General features: G+C 36.8%; 1 protein-coding gene across 1 annotated transcript in view; it reads left to right on the top strand.

Moving 5' to 3' along the window:
• The window catches only part of Malrd1 (MAM and LDL receptor class A domain containing 1), a 638235-nt gene that overhangs the window by 148746 nt on the left and 468316 nt on the right, over positions 1-21173 (top strand). Inside the window, exons 16-17 of the mRNA XM_019205159.2 lie at positions 78-445; positions 3623-4035. Of these exons, the coding sequence (XP_019060704.1) occupies positions 78-445; positions 3623-4035 (781 nt within the window). The remainder of the gene's footprint in view (positions 1-77; positions 446-3622; positions 4036-21173) is intronic.

The raw sequence follows: 21173 nt of genomic DNA, 5'->3' as shown, positions 1-21173 counted from the left end.
AGCTAATTATTAATAGACTTTCGGACAAGTGCAAGGTCCCATAAATGGTTTCCATTGCTCGTGTTTGCTCTTTTCAGGTTTTATAACTATGGCTTGTTTGTGGGACCCACTGATCTTGTGCTCCATCTGGAAAACTCCAGCGACTCTACTGTCCTCTGGAGAGTGTTGTACAACCAAGGCAACAAGTGGTCAGAGGTGGCCATTCAGCTAGGGCGCCTCACTCAGCCCTTCTCTTTGTCTCTGAATAAAGTCAGTCTGGGCATTTACGATGGGGTCTCAGCTGTTGACGACATCAGATTTGAAAACTGCACTCTTCCTCCTCCTGCTGAGAGCTGTGAGTCCCCAGATCACTTTTGGTGCCGTCACACCAAGGCCTGTGTGGAAAAGGCTCAGCTGTGTGATCTGGTGGATGATTGTGGTGATTGGACGGATGAGGCTGACTGTGGTAAGTTTTTGGGTTCCTTTTTCTTTTTTAGCCTCTCTTATTTTGTGAGTGAGGACTTTTTCTTTTCTGTATCTTTTTTAGGTAGCCAAGCTAATGATATAAAAGCTTAGTCCCAGAGTTGATGAATATTGTGTTGTTTATTAATTAATTCATCAGGAACAGCAGTATTAGGTTTACTAACAAGGTACTAGGAATACAGTGATAAATGAAATTATAGACTCTCTGCCTTTACAGAAGTTGCAGTCTATTCAAAGGATAGATATTCAGTTATTTGATAAAGAAAAATAAAATAGTAGCTTTGACCAAAACTATGAACAGGCATGATGTGACTTTATATAATAATGACTTTGGACTTGCTAGGGTTTGATAATTCTGCTTAGATCTGGAAAGTAAGGGGGCAAAGCAGGTAATTCTCAAAAACCCAGGTGTGTGGCTGCAAGGTAGATGGATGATAGCTGATGTCCCTGGAGAGAGCAGATGAAGGGAAAAAAGCACAACGGACAGATGGAGGTGTGGAGGAGGCGAGATTTGCAGATCTTTGTAGTTTTCACTAGAACTATTTTATATTTGAAAGGTTTTCAGCAGGGAAATAATGTAACATGCTCAGAAAGAATTTCCCTGTGGATGTGGATTGGAGGGGAGTCGATGCAGGAGATCCATGAGGGAACTGGCTGTACCCCAGGGGAGAGCCGTTGGCAGTGAATTACTGTGACACAGTGGCGCTGGCTGGTAAAGCTTGGAGAACATACGTGAAGAGTCGTTTATGTTTTGGTTCTATGAAGCAAAGTAAGACAGAAAAAGTACTAGTTTCTGGTTTAAATTAACAGTAATTTGTGGTATCTGATCATGTGGATCTTACAGTGTGATGCACTTCTGAAAATGAATCAGAAGAAAATTTCTTTTTAATTACAAAAAAGTCTATTAGAAAAGAAAACAGTTTGCATCTTTACTGGAACACAGGTTCTTTGTCCAGAAATTGTAGTAATTATTAAATTCCAAGTTATCTATTTATTAAATCGGGAAGCTAATTATAAAGCAATGAGCCATAGTACTTACAGAACATAGGAAACATTAAGGCAGTTCCATATAAATCATTGTAGAGAGCCATGCATGGGTGTTCAAGTGATATGTAAGTCTTATTAGCAAAAACATATAAAAGTCAGGCATGTTCCAGTCAGCATTACTATGCATCTTGTGAAATTTATGCAACTTATTGTGATGGATGATTTTGACAGTAACCATCATGAGCAATATATCTTGCCCTAAAACTAACTTATGTTTGCAAATTTGTAAAGTCATTTCTCCCTTTTCAAGTTCTCTAAAACCTACTCATAAAAAAGTGTTTAGGTGCTTCTCAGAGTAAGTGAAGGATCCTTCGCACTTCCCCAGTATTACCTTAGTAGAATAGGAGGAGGGGCATTGAACCTTTAATGTCATGACACCTCTTGGGATTAGGGTCCAGTAGGAAGTAGTGGCAGTACCGGGAGGATCAGGATGTCGGCTTCTCTCACACCTCTCCATAGCCAGGTACCATGTGTCACGCAGGGTGCACTAGGCACTCAGTATGCGTAGTGACGTGGTCTTTTACTGAGGGCCGGAGATAAGATGGAATGCGCAGTCAGCGTGAAGACAGGCGATGTAAGATCTGACGGCTTTAGTGCCAGGTTTATGTCAAAATCTCCAGCAGCTTGACGTTCTCCTGCCCCACCGCCAAAGACTGACACCTGGAGAGTACACTGCGCGTCCCCAGTTCACGTCACAGCTGGGCTAGATTAGTTGCAAGTGAGAAAATGTCAAGTGAAAACGCATCTCCCGTTTGACATTTACTCGCTCGGTTCCCTTCATTAGGCCTAAGCTCCTGTTCTGTGGTTTTCAGAGACCAATGATTTGTTCTTGCCTGGACGCATTTATTCACATGCTTTTATTTATTGTTTCAGGGTGTTTTTCCACATTTGGCACCAAATGCCATGACTAAGATGAATAGTTGAGGGACAGCTGACATTTACTATTTTAAAATATTATGTAAATGAAGCCAAAATGTGGAGCTACCTATGAATTCTAAATCCTCTCCCCTCAGCCCAAATATTTCCAGTGTATATTTTATTCTATTCTAAAGCAAATATGTGTCATCAACAAAATCTTCATGTCTCAAAAGAGGAGCATATTCCTGTATCACCCTAGAAATAAAGCATTTAACTGCCACAGGGCCTGTCAGTTCTTTGTGAGTCTGAATTATCTACTGACTGAAGAGAGGAGTTCAGAAGCCCTGGCTCAAAGGAGCTACAACCCTGAGAAGAAAAGACTATCGCCCAGGAGCCACAAGGAATCAAGATGTTTAATATAACATTTGAGGATAAATGAGGGAGGAAGCGGGGGAGGGTTCTAGGCTACAGAGGGAAGAGGAACCAGAAGTCCATTTGCCTTGGGGAGGAAATTCCATGTGAGTTTAAATGAGGGTACACAGAAGGATTTGACTTCTAGCCCTAGTGTGTAAAGACAGTTGGGGCTGGAGCAGGACTGTAAAACAGATTCTTTCAGGGTGAGAGTTGGAAAATAACCTACATCATAATTATCTAGGATATTTGTCAAAAATATGTTTTTCTGGGTTTCGCTCTGTATTTAATAAGCAGTACTGTAATTTGTTTCGGGGTTTGCCACAGAGTAATTTCACCGTGCACTCCAGGAGAATATTAAATATTGAGGCCTTATCAGATGTCAAGTGTTCTCTGCTCCATTAAAATCACTGAGGGAGTGGATCAACAGTCCTAATACCTGGCTTTACCATTTGGACCAATGAAGACCAATGAAATCAGTGCCTCAGGAGATGAATTCTGGGCTGTGATATTTATCTGTTTGTTCTTTACTGTTCCCTGGTGATTGGAACATTCGGTTAAATCTGTCATAGTGAACCAGCCATGAAATTATGATCATTTGTCTGGAGTCTCTAAAAAAGGATGGGGAGGGTGGGCGTGTAGCTCAGTCTGTACAAAAGCTCTGCGTTTGAGCCTTAGAATCACAAAGACAAAACTAAGCCAAAAGAGCAAACCAAAACTGTGATGTTGCATATTTAAATAAAAAAGGCTTAACCTGGCAGGAGCAGACCATCAATTGGTGGTCTTAATGATACATACTCTTTTGTCTTTAATCCATTTTGCTGTGATTTGATACTGATTTCAGAACCTGGACTGCAGTGCAACTTTGAAAATGGAATTTGTAACTGGGAACAAGACACAGAAGATGACTTTGATTGGACCAGGAACCAGGGTCCAACCTCAACCATTAATACAGGGCCCATGAAGGATCATACTGTGGGCACGGCACAGGGGCACTATCTCTACATAGAATCTTCAGAGCCACAGGTTTTCCAGAACAATGCCGTGCTACTCAGCCCCGTCTTCAGTGCCACTGATCCCAAGGGCTGCACCTTCCGCCTCTACTACCACATGTTCGGGAAGCGCATTTACAGCCTGGCGGTCTACCAGCGAGTCTGGAGTAACACAAAAGGAAAGCTGCTGTGGCAGATATTTGGGAATCAGGGCAACAGTTGGATGAGGAAACTCCTCAGCATTTCCAGTGGGCAGCCCTTTCAGGTACGGACAATAGGTTACAGAATGTATGTTGGAAGTGCAAGAGATCACTGTGTTCCTGAACGAAAAGCTAGTGGAATTCAATCACAGTTCCTTTGACACACATTCATCATTTAATTAAGGTCGAACCAGAGCAATTTGAATGGCCTTGCTCCTTGACTCTCTGCAATAAGGTATGATTAGAATATCTGAAGATGAACACATGGCGTTGGGAACAGCTGCAGATTCCTTCAATTTTAAGTAATTGTTCTACTGAAATAGAAAATCTGAGGGAAGAAATGAGATTGGCACAATTTCTGAGATTCTGCACATCAATCTGTGATTTTATAATAGTTCATTTGACCCTTTGACTTTCAATAGGCGAGCAAGTGGAATGCAGGCCAAATGCATGCTTTATCCAAAAATCATCCCACCTCTCTGGGGGAGAGCTCAAATTTAAGTCCAGATCACCTTAGTTCTGATGCAGTATGTTTTACTCTCAATCTCGCCTGTCTTCTTTTTTAAGTCAAACCTGTAAAAGCAAGTTCAAATGCATATGTGGCTTTTATAATTTTGCAAACTTTTCCAGCAGTTCCCTGAAGAGGGTAAGTCAGATATCCTTTGTTGAAGATCCATATTCTGAAGACAGGGAGAAAAAACATTTCAGAGAAGTTGTTTTTCTTTGGCCAGATAATTCATGAGCAGCACAACTAGGCATTAGAGTGGAACCCTCAGTTTCTAAATTATTGTCATTCTTTGCCTTTCTAATATATCTTCTATGGTGCGACATGCAGGGGCTTGAATATTTGTTCTTTTCCTCTTTGATCAAACACAGGGGGCGTTTCCTACTTACTTCTGGTTGAACTTTTCTGTTTGTTTGCATGTGTTTAACTTTCACATACCCAAATTTAAAGCACTGGCTCTATCTAAATCCAGTTAACAGTTTCGTAGCCAAGAATTTAGTTCCAGGTCAACTTTGGAGACCTAACAATCACAGATGTACCTTGTACATGACTCAGCCCGTACAAACATATTGGGATTGGAGATTTGTTTAGAGAAACGTAAAGACATGGGAACCAGTCCACCATATAGAGTATGACAGCTAGAATGTGTGTTACACATGTAATGATTGAAATGAAATTAAGGAAGTTTTTGACTTTTATTTAATAATGGCGCATCCACATCAAATCAATTGTTAGTGTCTATTTAATTTAGCTGTAATTTGGAACAAACTAGTATTTAATAATTATGACATTTATTCAAGAATTGGTTTACAGGAGCAAACTGACTTTGCAGGGAAGCATTGTCCGTCAGATAAGCATGTGACTAACCGAAAAACCCTTTGGTCATGAACATAAACATAAAAATTGAGATCTGAAACCCACCCAGGGTAACACATGGATTGATCTGTTTGACTCTATCCTAGGGTTCTTTTAGTCTTCTTTTAAATGAAATTCAGACTTGGAATGATGACAGAGTTTCTGTGTGCTGTGTGAATTATTCAAAATAGCAAAAATGAGTCCAGTTTAAGTGACAGGGTATTGCCTTTTATTGGAAAGTAGATATTAATAGTCTGTATTCTCCTGAGAAAGAATAGCATTCTCAACCAGCCTTTTAATTAACAGTGATGTTATTAAGTGCAGTTAGCCAGCATTATGCCCAACACGTAATTATTAAATATTTGTGAACAAGAAAAAATTAAAACTTTTCAAGATTGTTCATTTCAAATGAAGTAAATATGCTTGGGCGAGATTGTCGTTGCAGCATTCAGGGACTGTTTGCTTGTGAATATCAGGCAGCCGAGTAAGTAAAAGCTGCACAAATCACTACAGAAAAAAAAAGTCAGTACAACCAATTTTAATGAGATTTACTGAGTAATAGTGGATATGATAAACTATATATAGTGACAGTTTCAAAACCATCGCTACCATCAAGATAATGAAAAAGAATCTTTTTTTTTCAAAAGATTCCTCATGTCCTTCCATAATACATCCCTCTAGTACTTCCCTCAGTATTGAACTGCTTTCTGATACTGTGCATTTACTTATACATGCTAAAATTTTATATCAAGAAAACTATGCCTTCATACTATTTGGGGGGTCTGTATTGATTTACTCGGCAGAATTTTTTTTAAGAATCACTATGTCATGGGTTGTATCAGTCATTCATTTCGCTAAGATAGTTTATCCAGGAGCCTATTTATTGATCGACTATTTCTAAATTATCCTTTTATGAATGAATCTGCTATGAACAGTTGTGTGCATGTGTTTTTGTGAACAGCCATTGTTACTTCTCTTGGATGAATGACCAGGAATTGAATTGTTGGATCATATAGTAGAATAAGTGACATTGTGAGATTCTTCACCTGTCTTCTAAAGTTTCCCCATTTCCTTCCCATCAGCAGTGTGTGAGAGTCCCAGTGCCTCATGTCCAAGCTCATTTATTACCATAGTTCTTAATTTTAGCCATTCTAAAATAGATAATTGCATATCATTGTGGTTTTAATTTGCATTGCCCTGGCTCAAATTATGTTGAACTTATTTTCGTGTGTTTATTTGCCACATATCTACTCTGAAATGTTTTCGAGTTTTTATGCAAGTTTTAAATTGCCTTTTTATTGTCATTTTAAATTTTTGTTTATTTTATTTATATATTCATTTTAAGCTATGTGATGCATGCTGGGAAATAATGCAGGCCAAATGCATGCTTTATCCAAAAATCATCCCACCTCTCTGGGGGAGAGCTCAAATTTAAGTCCAGATCACCTTAGTTCTGATGCAGTATGTTTTACTCTCAATCTCGCCTGTCTTCTTTTTTAAGTCAAACCTGTAAAAGCAAGTTCAAATGCATATGTGGCTTTTATAATTTTGCAAACTTTTCCAGCAGTTCCCTGAAGAGGGTAAGTCAGATATCCTTTGTTGAAGATCCATATTCTGAAGACAGGGAGAAAAAACATTTCAGAGAAGTTGTTTTTCTTTGGCCAGATAATTCATGAGCAGCACAACTAGGCATTAGAGTGGAACCCTCAGTTTCTAAATTATTGTCATTCTTTGCCTTTCTAATATATCTTCTATGGTGCGACATGCAGGGGCTTGAATATTTGTTCTTTTCCTCTTTGATCAAACACAGGGGGCGTTTCCTACTTACTTCTGGTTGAACTTTTCTGTTTGTTTGCATGTGTTTAACTTTCACATACCCAAATTTAAAGCACTGGCTCTATCTAAATCCAGTTAACAGTTTCGTAGCCAAGAATTTAGTTCCAGGTCAACTTTGGAGACCTAACAATCACAGATGTACCTTGTACATGACTCAGCCCGTACAAACATATTGGGATTGGAGATTTGTTTAGAGAAACGTAAAGACATGGGAACCAGTCCACCATATAGAGTATGACAGCTAGAATGTGTGTTACACATGTAATGATTGAAATGAAATTAAGGAAGTTTTTGACTTTTATTTAATAATGGCGCATCCACATCAAATCAATTGTTAGTGTCTATTTAATTTAGCTGTAATTTGGAACAAACTAGTATTTAATAATTATGACATTTATTCAAGAATTGGTTTACAGGAGCAAACTGACTTTGCAGGGAAGCATTGTCCGTCAGATAAGCATGTGACTAACCGAAAAACCCTTTGGTCATGAACATAAACATAAAAATTGAGATCTGAAACCCACCCAGGGTAACACATGGATTGATCTGTTTGACTCTATCCTAGGGTTCTTTTAGTCTTCTTTTAAATGAAATTCAGACTTGGAATGATGACAGAGTTTCTGTGTGCTGTGTGAATTATTCAAAATAGCAAAAATGAGTCCAGTTTAAGTGACAGGGTATTGCCTTTTATTGGAAAGTAGATATTAATAGTCTGTATTCTCCTGAGAAAGAATAGCATTCTCAACCAGCCTTTTAATTAACAGTGATGTTATTAAGTGCAGTTAGCCAGCATTATGCCCAACACGTAATTATTAAATATTTGTGAACAAGAAAAAATTAAAACTTTTCAAGATTGTTCATTTCAAATGAAGTAAATATGCTTGGGCGAGATTGTCGTTGCAGCATTCAGGGACTGTTTGCTTGTGAATATCAGGCAGCCGAGTAAGTAAAAGCTGCACAAATCACTACAGAAAAAAAAAGTCAGTACAACCAATTTTAATGAGATTTACTGAGTAATAGTGGATATGATAAACTATATATAGTGACAGTTTCAAAACCATCGCTACCATCAAGATAATGAAAAAGAATCTTTTTTTTTCAAAAGATTCCTCATGTCCTTCCATAATACATCCCTCTAGTACTTCCCTCAGTATTGAACTGCTTTCTGATACTGTGCATTTACTTATACATGCTAAAATTTTATATCAAGAAAACTATGCCTTCATACTATTTGGGGGGTCTGTATTGATTTACTCGGCAGAATTTTTTTTAAGAATCACTATGTCATGGGTTGTATCAGTCATTCATTTCGCTAAGATAGTTTATCCAGGAGCCTATTTATTGATCGACTATTTCTAAATTATCCTTTTATGAATGAATCTGCTATGAACAGTTGTGTGCATGTGTTTTTGTGAACAGCCATTGTTACTTCTCTTGGATGAATGACCAGGAATTGAATTGTTGGATCATATAGTAGAATAAGTGACATTGTGAGATTCTTCACCTGTCTTCTAAAGTTTCCCCATTTCCTTCCCATCAGCAGTGTGTGAGAGTCCCAGTGCCTCATGTCCAAGCTCATTTATTACCATAGTTCTTAATTTTAGCCATTCTAAAATAGATAATTGCATATCATTGTGGTTTTAATTTGCATTGCCCTGGCTCAAATTATGTTGAACTTATTTTCGTGTGTTTATTTGCCACATATCTACTCTGAAATGTTTTCGAGTTTTTATGCAAGTTTTAAATTGCCTTTTTATTGTCATTTTAAATTTTTGTTTATTTTATTTATATATTCATTTTAAGCTATGTGATGCATGCTGGGAAATAAGTTGTTCATCAGATAAGTGAATTGTGAACATTCTCTCCTATTCTGCAGCCTTGTGGCCTCCTACTGAGTGCACTGTCTGTGATGCAGTTGTACAGTAAGTGTGATTGAATGGCTGACTCACTGAATAACTGAATTCATATTTACTTAGTCAAAAACCAGAGCTAGTCTTTGCATTTTATTCTTTGTACTTAATGGTAGTTTTCTGTTAGATCATCATTATAGTTTCTTAGTGATTCGAATCTAGTATTTATGAAATCACATAGTGATTGCCTTACATGAAGAAGTGACTTTAACACTTTTACTTTATTTCATTTGCAACAACTGAAAAATTTAGTGACTTTCTGTGTTCAGATTATTATTTTATACATTTTATGTAAAATTAGCTGAATTTCACCTAACACTGTTGGGATAGGTGAATATCAGTTTGGATTTGCACTGAAGTAAAATTTTAGTTAGTTGTTGAGTATGTAAGGCTATGCCTTTCTCTTTTCTTGCAAATATACCCCTGTGTTCATATAAGTGATTTAAAGCTTCTTTGCAAATACAAAGATTGTTTTATTTATTAGTTTTAGTTCTACAAAACTTCAGAATTTTTGTATCACAGTCATTTTAAGTCCAGTGGAGTATTTGACATTAATTTTTACATGGTTAATTTCACAAGACATGGTAGTCTTTATTGCCATTATTAATTTGTATTCCAAGTCAAAGCTCATTTACAAAATTAGAAAATTTACAAGCCCAAAGGGATTATTTGGCCCAACCTGTTCATTCTCCTGAGAAATAAGTTAAGGTCCAGGTACTGTTTTCTTTGATGTCTTGCAGGTACTTAGGATCAAGAAGTAGATACTGGTTTCCTGGACTCACCTAAGTGATGTTGTCACTGTAATACCTGTGGTCCACAGTGCCAATAGAATTAAACATTTACATATTAGATAAGAAACAGAACAACTGAGAGCATATCACGCTGAGAAATGTCACAGTACTGTCTTGAGTATTTTGACCTTCAAATCGAGTGTGTAGCCCTCAAACACCAAGTCCAGTGAGCCTGAGTAACGCATCTTTTCATTAAGATTACAAGCTTAATCTAATCATTTTGGCTGCTCTGTGCTACTTCGATAATCTGAAAAATATGCTTCTGTACCACAGAGGAGGGTTCATTTATTCCAAAAGGCTAATTTTAAAAATAGAACCTCATGAAATTATACATATTTTCCCATACCTTTATAAATATATTTTGTAGTTTCAAGTTTTTCTATGACTATGACATAAGGACTGTAGGAAAGAGAATGATGATATTTAGGCATTCTAGCATGAAGATCCCAGTGCTTTTTGGAATGTGGTTGTTGTAGGATAAGTCATTCATACCAAGCATATAATAACACTATACTAACAGCAGTAATATGTTATGCTAAATTATTAAATGGAATACTGGTCTTAAGTCTTATCTAATACTGCAGAGATATAATTTATGCATGGACACTGAAGATTATATCAACTTAATATTACCTTTTCCAAGAGGTGTTTTCCTTAGATACTTTTCTTTTCAGCTGATGTAGTTTTGGAAATATCAGCCTGAGGGGGAGAGAATATGAAATATGAAATGTATCTCCCAACCTGTTAACTGTATGATACACTGAGTTCTTGTTCTCTGTAAATCAAAGAATGAGTCCTAGGAACAATGGAGGTTAAAAGCAGGAAGATTTTTATTGACAGGAAAGCTCCTGAGGGGCAGGAGGGGGTCCCGAGTGGGGAGCCCAAGGACCCCACTTTACAGAGAAGTTTTATAGGGTGAAATCCACATGGGTAAAACATGGGCGACAGCCATGAGCATCCAGTAAAATTACAAATGTAGTCATTTAGGCAGTGGTGGTCCAATTGGAGAGCAAGTCATGTAGTAAGTGTGGATGGAAAGAACAAGGATTCTCCTAGGAGGCAGTGGGTCCCTGGGTCTCTGAACACTCCCAGGGTGGTCAATACCTATCTGTATTTCATGCCCATTTTGAAGAAGTGTATGCATCTGGTCATCTTGTCTCCATCTTGAGGCCTGGTTTTCAGCCAACATGCAGCTGTGGTGTGATTCACCTTTGTCCTGGCCCTCTTGAGGTCTTAGCCCTATCTGACTGCCTATATTTCTACCTAGCTCATCTATCTATAGTAATCCCACATAATAATATTGTGGGATATTGTCAGATGTGACCGGCAGATGTTCTGTTTTTGCCAGAACGCTACTATCAGAAAAATGTAAATACTTTTATGATTAGATCTCAGAGTTTCGGCCACAGTATTGTACTATTTATCTTTAATGATTTTTTGATTAGAAGCCTTAATAATTTAACATGTAAGCAATTAATTGACTTTTTCCTCTTGAGAGAATTTTCATTACTTTAAGTTGGTGGTAACAAATGCATATGGTAAGGCTCACTTCATTTTCAAAGGTTATTTAGAATTTCTTAGAGCTCATTGCTAATTCCTTTTCTTGGAATGCTTTTTAAATAGGAGACATCTTACTTCCTCCTGGTTCTATATGAGCATGTAATTTCTATGAAAAATCAAATCAGGAAAGGAACTTGCTATAGAACATATCCTAGGGATTCACACGTCAACAAGGAAAGCCATTTTGGTCATGCTTAATGAGGCTGTTGAATGAAAACGAGAAAGGATATTTTATCAAAACCTTTGAAGACTCTCAAATTATACCTTCCAAAGATACTTAAAGTCATATGCAACATACTACTAACTTTTTCAAAGGGAAATTTCTAGAAGTTAAACTCTCTGTCTCTCTTTTTTTTTGGTACTGGGGATTGAACTTGGGGCCTTAAACTTGTGAGGCAGGCAGCAGAACTGCTGAGCTAAATCCCTGGCCCCTAGCAGTTAAATTCTTTATTTTCAACATCTCACTTGTATGTCACATTTTAACTTACACCTAAACAAGAGTCTAGAGGAATGTAGCTCAGTGGGAGAAAGCTTGTCTAGCATTCACAAAGCCCTGGGTTCACTGCCTACCCCCCAAAAGAGAGTCTTAAGTACATGATGGAAAATGACTATTTGGCAGTTACATACTACATGATGTTTTCACCTGCCTTTTTTGATGTTTTGTCACAAATAAGAATCACACATTCTTACAATATGAATTATTTAATTCTAATATTAGCTGATAAACTTTCTCACCGTGATTTAATCCAGATGTACTTGGTGCTGCCATTGTTGAGAATCCGTTGCTTCACATGGTTTTCTACCGTACCACCGGATACATTGGCAGAGAATATTTTCTTCCACAGAACTGATATATGTCTCCTCTTTGTCTTTTCTCTGTGGGACTGAGTTTCCTCGTGTGGCTATCACTGCGAAGTGTTACAAAATCCTATCTTACTGTAGCTTATTCTTTTGCATCACAGAAACCAGGACCTGAAGTGTTTAGCTTATTTCTTTGTAACATGACTTATTTTCACAAAGTTTACATTTGTGTATAAAATAGGCCTGGGAGAGGACATGGACCTTCAAATAAAAAATTCTCCAACTAGGCACCTCAAATCCATAGACCTTTCTGACTCAGTCTGAAGCACTGTCATTCTGCTTTGCTAATACCCTTTAATAATAAAGGAAAAAGATTTTTCCAGGTGGATTTTGTAGCATAATTTAAAAAACTTTTGTTAAAAATCTTAATTTGATTATGCATTTGTGGCATGTGTCATTAAATCCTAAATGATGCATTGCTTTTTACTACAGGGAAGGGGTGTTTCTGAAGTTGTGCTGGAAATAAAACAGTACTATAACGTTTAGTTCATACCACTTCCATTGAAATTTAATACATAAATGTTGAAAGTACAAATTTTATAGCTATTTTGTGTAACATTTTTCTTCATCAGAACAAAGCCATAGCCTGTTTGTCACCTCTTCATCGAACACTGATGCAAAGTGATGGACTCATAAAGAGCCAGAACTAGAAAAGGATGGAAGAGACAATTAGATAGGGGTGATGGAAAGATTGTACAGGCCTGAACAGAAGTGCAGGTTTTTAAAATCCATTATTTTAATTATTTTGGACTTCTAACCATTAATGTACTTCTAAGTGACACTAGATATTACTGGAGACTCCAGCAGTGGTTTCCAGTCTTCTGTTCAGTGCTGTGGTGCAAGGCAAGAAGAAAGACACAGAGACAGAATTAAAGAGACAGATATGGGGAACTAGGATGGCCAGTGCTTGTGCACGCAAGGTTGCATAAGCTGAACAAGCAAAGGCCCTGAACACCCAGAGCTGTCAGTATTTATTGGTGACATCATAGTTAGACTGAGGTAAAGGGGTTACATGGTTTTGCAGTGGATACATTGCTAAAGCAGGCAAGGCTTATAAAGGAAGAGACAAAGCATTCTTGAATTAGGAACAGGAGAGACAAATGGAGGCTGTGGTTAATAATTAACTTTGTTCTTTTAGTAAAGAAGGTTTTAACTTTGGCAATGGAATTTGGGTGCGAGTCACTCTGACCTCTGTACGTAGGCTCCAGCCCACCTCACTTCTCAAAACAAGACAATAGCGGGGTTGACTCTTCACAGCCAGCTCCTGGCGTAATCAGTGGGATGGCAGCCCACGTGATGTTTTGGGGCCTCCAAAACTATAATAGTATATTATTAAGGATCGTCTTTACTATGAGTAGAAAGGGAAATTATTAAAATAATAAATATTTGTGATAATATCCAAATATGTATATAGTCTGTGTTGAAAGGAGGATAGAGGAGAGAAGAACTATTTGAGTTGAGAATGAATTGCCAATTGGTAACAAAAAAGCTAAGAGAAATACTAAGTATAAAGGTGAATGCTTTAATATTGGAGTGTCTTTAAAGCTTTTTCTCAGCCTGTGGCTTCTTTTGAAACTTAATGTAATTATCCCCCTCCCGCACTTTCTTTGGTATTAAAAGTGCCAACCTTTGAATCTTTTCTGCTGTTGGATACTGCTAGATCTGGAGGAATAGAGTGAAACATGTTGATCCTGTGTCTGTCTTGCCAAGTTCATTTTGCAGATTTTGCTGAGGGGAGTCTGTCCACTGAATGGTGTTGAAATCCCAACTAGGAGATTTATTTCGGAATTTTCATGAACACAGTAGATATGCTAATAGCTGCCAGCTAGTGTCCACTTCGTAAGAAAATATTTAAGTGCACTAGTATAAAGGTATTGTTGTGGAAGGAATTGGCAAATGACACACAGAGGCAGCAGAATGGAAGTAAAATAACAAAAGTTTACTCCAGTGATGGGGATAGATCACATCTAATGGCAGTGCTAAGATCGACCCAGTACTGGGCTACAACTCCCCCTTTCACAGGGTTTTACATCCTTGATCTCATTCAGATGGTTACATTTCATTTTCGCAGTTCACACTGCTGATATTCAAAACATGGTGGCGAGACAGTTGAATTTCAGCCTGGATGTAGCACTTCTTTGGTAGGGGAGGTTACCTTTAAAATTCATGTAGTTATCTATTCTAGCCCAGGGGAAGGGGGCCTGTCTGGTCAGCAAAGTTAACAGTGGTTCTTTTCACTTACAAAACTTTTTAGGGCGACAAAGGACAGCCTCCTTCCAGAATAGTTTATGGAACAACTCGTTATGGGTTAGGGACACAATAAATTCTTTCTTAGTGTTTGATTAGTGATTTTTTTTTTTTTTAAATTGGGAATTGAACTTGGGTCCTTGTGCTTTCAAGGCAGGTGGTAGAACTACTGAGCTAAATCCCCAGCCCCCATCATTACCTTTTTAGACTTTTAAAATTGAACTTCAGAATTATTAAGTTATGCCTACGTATGAAATATATTTTATATTTTATGATACCAATTCTTTTGGCAGTGGGAGAAACAGAAATTTATGTGAAATAAATGTAATTCTGAAGTGATTAAGGATGGGGATATTTATTGATCCCTGAACCAGACTACAGCAGTGTTGAGAGTAGAGAAGAAAGATGAAGAAAAGTCTGGGAAAGTGATTAAAACAGAATCCAGTCTGGATGTTGTGTGATGTACCTAAAACCTCTATCTATATAGAGTGTCTGACAAAAATTTTTTTCCTCTCACTAACTTGTGTAAGTTAATGTCTGTGGAGATTTCATTTGCATATTGGTATGGCCTAAATGTCATGGACAGAAGTCATATTGAAATTTAATTGCTGTTATGTTAGTAAAAGGTGAGACTATTAAGAGGCAATTAGGTCTTGGGGTCTTCAAAAACATGAAGGATTAACACCCTTAGCAAAGGACTGGTTAGTTATCATAATTGTCTGGAGATGACTTTGCTTTAAAATAAAAATCTTTCACATTCGTGTATGTGTGCACATGTGAGAGCGCTCTCTCTCTCTCTCTCTCTCTCTCTCTCATACACAGGTCCACACATTCACACACTCACTGCTCTTCATGGCCTCAGTCCCTCCCTCTCACCAGGCGATCCCCGCCATATTACAGCAACAAGGCTGACACAGATGCAGGGCCCATGATCTAGCACTTCCCATCCGCCTGAACAGTCACAAGTAAAATCTCCATCCTTCAGAAGTTTCTCGGTCTGGGTCTGTGGTATTCTGCTGTTATGCAGTAGGAATATCAACAAAAGGCGCTAAGACATGTGGTGACCATCACAGTTCTTAGGACATTTGAGGTATTCATGGAGATGAGTTAAGCTATGTAAAACGAGAAGTGTTCTGGAAGATTTGGGATGTTCTTGTAGATACACACATCATTTCAGGCATAGGCTCTTTCTTTTCTTCTATGTCTTTCAATTCACCATCCTATTCACGTGTGTATATGTGCTGTTAGCTCATGACTACAGTTTCTTTAATACAATGTCTAACTGCAAGGTTCCTATGATTTGTTCAGTATGTGCAGAGTCAACCTTGACTCCTGGTGGTGTCCCTGGATGTTATTTCATCTAAATGTTAACACAATTTATAAAGCAGTCACAATCCACTGAAAGGCACCTCAGAAGCTAGAAAGCAATTTCTTTCTCAACCCAGGACTATCAAACAAGGTTTGCTTGTGTTGACCTCCAAGACACTATTGCTTCTCTATACTGCTGTCCCTTGGTTGTTTGAACTTGGATTTGCTCCCATTTGAAGATGTATTCATTAGTTTCTCCCGTCTCTCTGCTTCCACAGGTAATGACAGCTTCCTTTAATTCTGACACCTTCTACCTGGCCACATAGCAATGCACAAGTGGCATGGATATTCTTATAAGTATACTTTATACAAGGAGGAATAATAATTTAAAATGTTATTCTTATGTTACAAATTAGAATGTCCTGTTTGCTATAATTTATGAAATATTATAACTTTACATAAAGTTGGTATTAGTATTTGGTAAAAAAATGTCAGTTTATTTTTACATTTTAGGTAGCTCAGATTAAAGTTGTATTTCTGGTATAATAAATTTAACTTTTAATTTTGTACAGTATATGTTCAAGCTATTGAACTGGATGCAATTATTCAAATCCTAGCTCTATAATTTATTAACTATACAGCCTTGGGAAACTTAATTTCTCTTTGATGCAAATTTGTACTTTGCTATAATAATAGTACTGCCTCGTAGAGTTTTTACAGTGATTGCAGTTATTAATACATATAAAATAGTTAAAAAGAAGTGAAGGTATTCAACAAACTGGAATAAAAACTGTATGATCTCTGTCACTGTTCTAAATGATCAGGGAGATAAAAGCCATTTTCTCTGCCTTCATTCCTGAATCTTCTCAACAAAGGAAAAAGAAAGAACATTCTTCCTTTGCTGTGGCCACAGCAAACTGTCTGTTCTTTTTCTTATCATGCAGTTAGAGTTATAAAAGGTAGGCGTAACAGCATATGAACAATAGTTATGCAGGATATAATGACAATGTCTGCAGAGATTTAAAGGATAATAAAGGAATATTATGGAAAAATTTAGGTCAATGAATTGGCTTTCTTAGATGATATGAGCCCATGTTACTAAAACTAACTCATGAAGACTAGGAAAGTCTACCCTATTCTCTTTAATGAAAATTTAATTCCCTAATGAAAACTATGCCCAAATAAAATTCCAGGCTCAGGTTTATTCACTGATTGATTAAATTAAATCTTTCAAGAAAAGAGGAGTAAATATTTCTCAGCTTACTTTGTGAGGACTGTATTTTAATACCAAGACCAGAAATTTCACAAGAAGTAAACAGACTGATATCTGTTACAAACCTAGATGTGATGTTCTTAATTTTAGCAACTTGTACCCAACAATATTTTTTAAATTCATTATGACCGTGATGAGTATACAGCAATATCATTGCTATTGAAAAAGGAGAAAATATAATCTCAGTAGATGCACAAAAAGAATTCATAAGATACAACATTATTTTATAAAAAAATTCAGCAAATTAAGAAAAGGGAGCATTTTTTATTATTCACTAAGTTTATTGGTACATTTTAGGTGGACATTATGATCACATTTGTCACTAGGAATTTGTACCTATTACAGCAATATCATTGCTATTGAAAAAGGAGAAAATATAATCTCAGTAGATGCACAAAAAGAATTCATAAGATACAACATTATTTTATAAAAAAATTCAGCAAATTAAGAAAAGGGAGCATTTTTTATTATTCACTAAGTTTATTGGTACATTTTAGGTGGACATTATGATCACATTTGTCACTAGGAATTTGTACCTATGATATATCTTGGTTATTATTTTCCCCCATTCCCCCGACCTCCCTTCAAACCTTCCACCCCACCCTATTTACAAAGACTTTTTTTTCCTTTTCTCATATTTGTTCCTTTCCCTTCTTTCCTTTTCCCTGCCCCTCCCACTTCCCCTTCCCCTTTGGACATTTTCTTCCTATTTCAAATTATCTAGTGTACATTCTGATCCTTATTTACACTTTGTTTCTCATACCATAGAAACTATTTATTTACACATGTATGTCTTATTTATTTTACTTGAGTATGGCCTCAATGTGTACCCATCTAGCTGTAAGTGTCTCTAGTTTATCATTCTTTATGGCTGAATAGTATTCCATTTTATTTTTTAAAATCTTCTTTATCCAATCACTAGTTGATGGGCACTTGGGCTGTTTCCAAGATTTAGCAATTACAAACTGTGCTGCTATAAACAGGGGTGTGCATATATCACTGTGGTATGATGCTTTCAATTCTTTCAGAAACATACCCAGAGGGGAATAGCGGGGTGAAATGGGACCTCTAATCCTAGTTTTTTGAGGAATCTTCATAGTGGTTGCACCAGTCTACACTCCCACCAACAGTGGCGAAGTGTTCTTTTGTCCCCACATACCCACCAGCATTTGTTATTGGTTGATTTCTTGATAGCAGCCATTCTTTTTGGAGTCAGATGGAACCTTAGCATTGTTTTAATTTGCATCTTTCAAATGACTAGCTATGTTGAACATTTTCATGTTTATTTGATGCTTCTACTTCATCTAAGAAATGCCTCTACTTCTCAAACTCTTTAATGAAACTGAAAGAGAAGCAATACTCCCTAATTCATATAGCAAACCTCAGAACATCATAATTAATGGAGAAAGACTTTATACTTTCTACATAAAATCAGAAAGAACACACAGATGCTCTCTTCCCCAGCTCTTATATTTCACTGAAGTTCCTATCAGAAGGAAAAAAAGAAGGGAAGAAAGGAAGGGGAAGAAGGGAGGAAAATAGAGAAAAAATTAAGAAATAAGAGGCACTTCTTGGTGTAGGAGAGAATGAGAACTATATTTATTCTAAGGTGACACGGATATATACCCATAATAATCCAAAGGAAAGTTCTGAAGATATTAAATGGAGGGAGCAAAGGCATAGGATAAAAGATCAGTTAAATCAGTTTATATAATCAAGCAATTGGAAATGAAATTTTCTAAATAAATGTACAATAAATAACATCCAAAATTAATAAAATACTTTGAAATATGATGAAAGATGTGATCAAAATTGATAAAACCCTGTTATAAATTTAAAGAAATCTTGATTAAATGGAAAAATATACCAAATTCATGGATAAATACTTCCATATCTACCCAATTGGGTGATAATCTATCAAATTTATCTCTAGATACAGTGCAGTCCCAATTGACCCCTGCAGCCTTTTGGAAAAAATTACAAAGATGATTCTAAATTTGTTCTTTAAATATTTTAAAATGTTTTCATTACATGCTTGTGATACATCAGGATTAAATTTTGTTTATTGACATATACACATTGCATTTTTATCATATTTTCTCCCCCTGCCTCTTCCCTCCTTTATTCTTCCTTCCCTGGATCCCCTTATCTCTACAGACTCTACTTCCTTGTGACTTAACATATGTCTTTTATTTTACTCTTTAAATTATTTGTATTTGGGATCTCATATTAGAGAAACAATGTAATAGTTAAACTTCTGTCACTGACTTATTTCACTTAGTATTATGGTATTAGGACCCATGCATTTATTTATGAATTTTTCAAATGTATCATTTTTTTTAATGGCTGAGTCATACTCCAAGATAGGGAGAGAGAGATCACATTTTGTTGATCCATTTATCTTTTCCTGAACATATAGGCTGTTTCCATGATTTAGCTATTGTATGTATTATAGGCTGCTGTAAACATTGGTATTGCATGTGTCACTGTGGTGTGAAGCCTATGGTATTCACACATTTTAGGTAGTGATAAAAAATGGGCCAGCCATTTTGGGAAGCAGTTCTGCAAGTTTTTAATTAAGTTTATTGGCACATTTTAGGCATACGTTACGATCACATTCATCATTGGGAGTTTATACCTTTACGTGACATACCTTGGTTCTTATTTTTTCCCCATTCCCCTGCCTTCCCTTCAATGCCTCCACCCCTCCCTATTTAGGAAAGCTTAGTTTCAGTGTATTCCTTTTCTCATATTTATTCCTTACCCTTCTTTCCTTTCCCCAAACCCTTCCTCTTCTCCTTACCCTTTGGACCTCTTTTCCCTATTACACATTACCTATTATACATTTTGATCCTCTTTTACACTTAACTGTTTCTCACATCAGAGAAACTATTCGATATTTACACGTGTGTATCCTATTTCTTTCCCTTTAGAGTATGACCTCAGGGTGCATCCATTTAGCTATAAGTGTTTCTAGTTCCTCATTTATTATAACATAAACTTACAACCACTGTTGTGACTGGCCAACTTCATTCCTACCCAAAAGAAAGGAAATAATTCACAGAAAGGCCAATAACATATGAATGAATAAACTAATCAGGATGTCCCTAAGTCAAATACCACTCAACAATAAAAAGAAGAAAACTGCTGATACAGTAGCAGTACTGAAGAGTCTCAGAAGCGATACCCTTAGTGAGAGAAGCTAGATGTGAAGATGGCAGGGTCTGGCTCTACTCGTCACATACTCTAGCAAATGCAGATCTCTTGTGCCAGAAGGTGTAGGGCAGGAGATCTAGTGCGAAAGAGTAAAAGAATACACTTTTGTAGTTGTCAGCTTGCTGCACTGTGGCCCTGGCTGTGGTTATATAAGGATATTTGTCTGCCACAACTCATGAAACTGCTCTTAAATGGCTGTATATAAATTATGCTCAAAATTGTGAAAATGTTTGGAGCTTTCCTGTGAACATAATCTGCAGAATACCGTGATTTTTTTTTAACACTGGAAATCTGCTGAGTAGCTCCCTTTAAAGAGCTGCTGAAAAGCTTAGAATTTCCTTTCAATGCATTTCAGCAAAAGAATCTCTTAGGAGATAGCTCTGTCTCCTCTCTGCCTTGTAATCTCTAATTAAATTACATTTCTAACAACTGAGCATATTTTTTTTAAATATCTGGCATACCAGGGGATTGAATTCGGGTCCTCGCGCTTGCGAGGAACCACTGAGCTAAATCCCCAGCCCTCACATATGATTTTTAAAAAAACTATTTAAGGGCACATAAAGCAAATTCCTGAAGACTTTAGGAAGTTACTTATGAATATGTATGTTATGTGAAAATTTAATATGTTTTTAGAAAGACTTTAAACATTGCCTCGATAACATCATATAATTTTTATTGTGTTTAAAATAAAAATGAAGTGAATACGCTGATAAGGGAATTAGAAAAGAATTCGAATGGCTGTCTAAATTATGTGTCCTTTCCATGGTGTCATGAATTGGGAGTATCTTTAATCCACATAACAATAATTCAGATGATATTAAGGAAAAAAGTGAACTGGTTC

The sequence above is a fragment of the Fukomys damarensis genome, unplaced genomic scaffold, assembly GCF_012274545.1.
Source record: "Fukomys damarensis isolate Sample0158 unplaced genomic scaffold, DMR_v1.0_HiC HiC_scaffold_37, whole genome shotgun sequence".
Lineage (NCBI taxonomy): Eukaryota > Metazoa > Chordata > Mammalia > Rodentia > Bathyergidae > Fukomys > Fukomys damarensis.
This window is presented reverse-complemented; position numbering and strand designations above follow the sequence as displayed.